This window comes from Candoia aspera, chromosome 6 (assembly GCF_035149785.1).
Source record: "Candoia aspera isolate rCanAsp1 chromosome 6, rCanAsp1.hap2, whole genome shotgun sequence".
NCBI classification, from domain to species: Eukaryota; Metazoa; Chordata; class Lepidosauria; order Squamata; family Boidae; genus Candoia; species Candoia aspera.
The window spans coordinates 3,283,081-3,289,333 of NC_086158.1; the positions used below are offsets into that span (position 1 = coordinate 3,283,081).

Consider the following 6,253-nt stretch of genomic DNA (forward strand, 5'->3'; position numbering starts at 1 on the left):
CACGTGACTGGACCTGATCTCACCACCATTTTATGATGGTCATTAAGCAATCTCCAATGGACGTTTTTTGCTGGAAACTGGCAAAAAAGGTCGCAAATTGCAATCACATGACCATGGGGGTGGTGCGACATTTTGTGATGGTCGTGTGAATATAGATTGTAAAGCACATTTGCCAAGGCCCTCATAACTTCAGACCATCGTTAAATGAACAGTCGTTAAGTGAGGACTACCTGTACATAGTGCTCCCCCCTCCCATTTTCCCCACCCCAGGGCTAAGAGCACCCCTGACCCAAAGTCTCCCAGGGAGTTTCTGTGGCCAAGGGAGGGCCAGAGCCTGGTGGTCCCAAGACCCCCGGGGGTTGGAGAAGGTGGCTTGCTTTCCCCAGCATTCTCCGCAGGGATTCAGACCAGAGGGAAGCTTCTGGGGGGGGCAAGGGAGGCGTCTGTGTTCCGCATTAGAGGCACCCCCTACACCAGCATCCCATTCTTAGTTCACCCACGCCCTGTCTTAATTTAATTTGGCGTTCCTTTTTCCTATTTATTTTTCATTGTCATCCCTTTTCTTCCCCCCTTTGTGTCTGTGTTTGTTCCCCCCTCCCCTCTTGTAGGAGCGATTGTGTTTGCCTCTGCATATTTTGGAAGAGAGGGGGTTGACGCGGGTGGCAGAGACTGTGCAAGCCCTTCTGGAGTGGGCCCCCCCCAAGCAGCACCAGCAGCACCAGCAGCACCTGGGGGCTGCCTAAGGACCCCGAGCAGGCCTGCTCCTCTCTCCTGGGCCGAGCGGAAGGACCCGGGCGCCGGTGCGGCGTCTCCAAGCACAGACAGTGTGTTGTGTTCAAAGAGCGACAGCTGAACCCAGAATTCCTGGTGGGAATCGTTGGTCTTTATTTCTCCACTTTTTTGGAGGTCCCCGAGGTTTCCATTGAACCGTTAACACTTTGTAAAGGGGGTTTTGCTGGGGAGGAGGGAACGAGGGAGCTGTTGGCTTCGTATTTAAGTATCACCATTGGGAAATCTGGGCAGGGAGAGGAAGAGAATGACTTTTTATCCCACAAATATACATGTTAAGAGATTTGAGGTTCCTGGTAGGTTAAACACGGGGGGAAATGCTGTTTTGCACTTCTGCTCTGAACAATCCCGTAGAAAAGACCAGCCCCGGAAGGAACCAAGCGACGCTTCCTGGCCAGTCCCCCTGAAGCACCCTTCTCTTTAGCTCATTTTGTTCCTACCATCATCATTCCCATCGGGATGTTTTTTATAGGGATACTTTTTAAAAATGTGCATTCCTCTGGCACTCCGGGTCCCAAGACGTGTGAGAAATTCAGCAGGACGTCGTTCGACTCTGAATCAGCCATTTGGATTCCTGAATCTGAGAGCACCTGGTACGACTTTAATATCAGCCCTCAAACGCTTTTCCCTTTGGCAGCGGCGCCCTGGAGCAGTGCATCATGAACGATGCCTGTTAACCGAAGAAGGAAGGGTGGTGGTGCAGGGCAGAGCAAGACGCCCTTCTGCGTGCTTGAAAGAACAGATTTAGGTGTCCTTTTCTTCCACGCAGCCAACCCAATCCAGCTCTTCTTTTTCTTCCCTGCCCTTCTTCCCCTTGTTGGCCTTCCTTGTTTTTTTAATTAGCTTTTTTCAAAATGTACCAATGAGATTGCAGACCACACTAGCACTTAACTCAGGGCAGTTTGGAAGAACTCCCAAGGGAACTGGGCACGGCTTGGGTCCGTTGGAAAGGCGGCTGCAGTTCCTTGGATCTGCCTGTGGCGTGATTCTGGCCGGGTGGGAAAGTCAGGCCTGGATAAAGGTGGCAGCTTTTCTTGCTGTCTGCCTGCAGCAGGAAGAATGCCAAGCTTCTGCAGGCTGATGAGAGTTGCAGCTTTGTTTTTTCCAACGCTGCCTGGGGGATTCTGGGAATTGAAGTCCCCACATCTTAAAGACGCCAAGGCTGAGAAACACTGCCCTGTTCAAATAGACCCTTGTTCTTTCACGCAGCTTCCGTGCTAATCGGACAGTTCCAGGTAGAGCCGGTTCTTGTGCTGTGAGCGGAAGAGCGTCTGGATGGGTTTGTGACGGCGCTGTTGTACTGCAGGGGAAGCCGGTGTGATCTCTAAAGGAAGCTGGATGTTTAGGGTGCCAGGGAAGTTGTGTGCCGTTGAAGTAGTTTGCAGCCCATCGTTCCTGGCCAGGCAGCAGGAGGTGAAGTTTTGGTGGGCCGATTCAGCTGCCGGGGAATTAAGTCCCTGTTCTGGGCTGTGATGCTCGAGGATTTAAAATGCTTTGCAAGTGAATCCGGTGTGTTGCAGATGTGTATCTTGGAATAACAAGTGAAGCCAAAGTTAGTGGTGGTCTTTCATGACAGATGGGAAGCGGGGAGGAGGTAAGAAAAAGGATGGTTAGTTGGAACGGGTTTGGGAATTGATAAACAGGACTGTAACTTATTGTTTTCTACTCGGTTGCAGCCCCCCACCCCCACCCCCCGTCGCTTCGCTGCAACACTGCTTGTTTCAAGCTCCTGTTTGTTTCTCTGGACGACGAATTGGAAATGTTTCCAGGGCATCCCTCTTCCTTCCTTCCTTCCTTCCTTCCCCCCTTCCCCTTCCTTCCTCCACACCCATAACTATTTATTTTTATTTTAGTATCTTTCTTGGCATTGCCACGTTCCTGTATCAGTGTGATGCACTTAATATATATATTTTTTTTTTACGCTTGCCTCCCACCACTCCTTAAACGCAAAAAGAAAGTGTTCAGCAAAAGGAGAGCATCCGGTTGCAATGATGTCTTGTGTTGTGTTGTGTTGTGTTTGCTTTTGTTTTGTTTGGGCTGCTTTAGGCTTGCAGGTGCCTGAAATTCTGATCCAGGGCACAGGCTGCCTCCAGTGTTTTGCAGAAGTGGCTTTGTAAAGAAGAGGTCCTGAACAATGGCGTCAGGGGCTGTAGAAGCCCTGGAGGCCCCCGCCGTTCTCCTTTGGAGCTAGCAAAATAGCTAGTCCTGCTATTTGGGGGCCTTCAACTCTGACAGTGAAATACGGTTTTTGAAGGGGTATAATGCAGTGTTTCTGAGGTCTCATTCTGTAGGATTTAGATCCCTCTTGGGACGGTTGAAGTTGCACTCTGCTGTTCCTTCTCCCTGCTTTGCAAGTTCTCAACAGTTTGCTTACTAACCTGTGGTTTTCGTGTTACTTGCACAGAGCTAGGCCTACTCAGCATGAGCAACTGCAAATCCAGTAGATATTGGACTATTCATGAAGGTTCGCATTTTACTCCCACACTCCTGCACTTTATTTCACAGCAAACCGGTTTTGGAGCATTTGAAGTCATAACCTCTTTCCTTTGGGGTTTATTCGGGATGCGCAACATGTTTTGAGTCAGAAACAGCTTGTTTCAAGGGTCAACTGAGCTGTTTCAGGCCTCTGGGAAGGATTTTGAATTCAAGATAGCCCTGCTCTTGAGCGTGAAACACCATTCCAAGCCTGAAGCACTTCCAAGCTCTCAAAACAGACATTTGGAGCTGGTTTGGGTTGAACTCGGTTTGCCCCTGTCCGAGAGCTGCCCTTTGCCTGGGCAGCTTGGGTTGCGGGTCTTAGGCTTGCTTGGAAAAGAGTGTTCTTTGCAGCTCAGATGCGTAGATCTGCTTTGGCTGCAGCAAAGAGGGAATGACGGAAGGAAAGGACGCAAAACAGCCGTTGTCTGCATCGATGCGACCGAAGCCCCAGCTGGTGCTTGCCCGCTGGAGACATGGGCGAGGCCCAGAAAGGGGAGGTGATGCGGAGGAGGCAGAAGCCGGCCACAGGTGTGCAGGTGCCCTCCTGGCTCTGGTGCAGGAACAGTAGAAGGCATTCCTCAGGTGCAGCGCATGGGCTGCCTGAGCAGGATGCAATGGCCAGGCAGAAAAAGGCGCCATCCACCTCTCCCCCCCTCCCGCAGCGCCTGCGTGATGAGCGTCTGCTGCACCTGCTTCTCTGCTCAGGTTGGGGCCAGCTTTGCCTTCCCCAGCTATTAATGGCATGAAAGGAAACTTCTGTTCAAGCTACTTGACTGTGGTGTTGTTATACCAAAAAAGAAACCCTCAGAACAAAATCCCCAGCCCCCCTTTTTTCTTGCAAGTTTTAAATGGCTTGGGAATTTGTGTTTTGCTATGTTTATGTGCAATTTTTCTTATATTCGGTGAAAAAAGATTTTAAAGAAAGTGTATAGAAGTTGTCTGAAGCAGCAGCAACAGATGATTGTCCTGTTATGAAGAGTATGTCCCCCCCCCCATGTTTGCTGTTACATTACTTAAATGCTATGATTTTATCAAGGAACCGTGAATGCGGTGAATATTTGGAACTGACATGTAGGAGTCTGTCTCTGCCTGAACCTCGCTGGCTGAGGGCAGTTGCACCCAAGGGCTTCCCTGCTAATGCCCTTCAGCGCCCTTTCCTTTCTGAGTGTGAAAATACCTCCCTGCACACTTCACCCCTTCTCTCCGCCGGACGTCTGAAGAGCAACACAAGATACTTCCCATCCTGATAAATGCGTGACCACGTTACCCCACGTGACGAGGGACCGAGGCTGCCGGAAACAGCCACGTGCAGTGAGTGCTCGACAGGCGAGGTGAGTCAGCCCAGCATCTCCCACCTGCGAATGCTGCTTGTGTGTTGCTCAGTTGCTGCTCATCCAGGCAACCTCAATCCCCCCAAATCCCACCAGACAGCACGGGTCAAATGCCACGGAGCTGTGGGGAAAGCAGACCCACGTGTTCTCTTGGATCAGAGCTGGCGATACCTGCTAACAATCCCTGCCTGTCCTAGAGATGCTGGCAGACGTGACCGATGGAGCGAGTTGCTTTATTCCCCCAGAGTTGCCTCGGGGGGGAGAGTTTCGGCTTTTGCCACCGGCTAATCAGACCAGCTCAGAGCCTCCCAGGAGTGGGGAATCTGCCCCAGAGCACTCCTGAAGTTACAGGCGGCGATAGCCAGAAGGAACGTGTTTTGCAGAACGGCCTCTCGTCGGAGTGAGGTTCACGGCAGAGCAATTCCTCGCAAGGCGATGCTAGAATAGAATCTTCCCGCGTCCCTTCTGTCATAACTGGTGCTACCACATCTTGGGGAAATTAACGGCTTTCTTTTAAAACCCTGCAAAGTGTCCTTTGCAGAATTTTTGGATGTTGTGGCTTTCGGTGCCCTGCAACTTGCATTTTCTCTTGGGCTGGCCCTTGGCCAGAAGGTCAGGGCTTCACTCTTGTTGTTTCTACACTCTGAAGTGTAATTCAGCTTTCCCCAGCTAGTGCTGTGCAGATGAGCTGGGCCACAACGTTCTTAATTCCCGGGCAGTCGCTGGCTCAGAATTAAGGGGATTTGTGATCCATCACATCCGGAGGGCACCAAGTTGGGAAAAGCTGGTGTAAGTAGTAGCGTAGCCAAAGAATTTTTAAAGTATGTCCTATATTTGTATGTCTGTAAATACATTCCATAGGTTTCAAAGACTATCAAATACAAATGGCATAATATCATGGGTTTTATTTTAAATTGCCTGTATATGTTACCAGTCAATTTCTAGCACATGTGATATAATAAACTCCAAACCTGGGTGATTTGAAATAAAGGTTTAAGCTTTAAAACCTGCCTCTGCAAACAGAAGCATTTATTCTGAAGCAGGTTTATCTGGCCTCTCAGATGTCTTGGTTTCTGTCAGAACTTTAAATCGGTTTTGCTATTACTAAGGGCTCCAGAACGATTTTACAATAAAGCTGAAACCCCACACTCACCTTTTCAAGGGGACTGTCAAACAGACCTTGGTTTTACGCTAAAGACAGCTGTGTAACATGACTGGCGGCCTTTGGGGCAAATGCCCAGGTTGCTGACGCTTTGGGAAATGCAGCGATAATATCCAGTGGACGAACGGAAATGATCTGGTGGTGAATTTTCGTTCATGGTCTTCAGACAGGATCAGTGGTCACCTGCTGGAGATCCTCGGCGGACCCTCTGCTGAGGAACCTTTGAGGTTCCTTCCAGCTCTGTGGTTCTGTGGCTATTAGGATTGCACCTTCTGCCCTTTAATTGAAAAGATACTTCGGACAGAAATTCAATGAAATGTGTTCTGAGTGACATTTTTCTGTAGACATTTCCAAGATGGTGGAAATCAGAGACCATCGAGCTTCACGTACAGCAAGCTCCACTGGACTCTTTGAGAAAAGCAAAACACAGGATTTGCACCCTCTTTCAGAACCACCAATGCACAGTCTGGGCTCCCGCTCAAAGGCATTAGGT

General features: G+C 49.8%; 1 protein-coding gene across 2 annotated transcripts in view; it reads left to right on the forward strand.

The window, feature by feature from the left end:
• The window catches only part of LRCH3 (leucine rich repeats and calponin homology domain containing 3), a 104,372-nt gene extending 98,764 nt beyond the window's left edge, over positions 1-5,608 (forward strand). For both annotated transcript variants that reach the window (XM_063306274.1, XM_063306276.1), the window contains exon 21: positions 609-5,608. In XM_063306274.1, the coding sequence (XP_063162344.1) occupies positions 609-743 (135 nt within the window). In that variant the 3' untranslated portion in view covers positions 744-5,608. The remainder of the gene's footprint in view (positions 1-608) is intronic.
• The last annotated feature ends 645 nt before the right edge of the window (positions 5,609-6,253 follow it).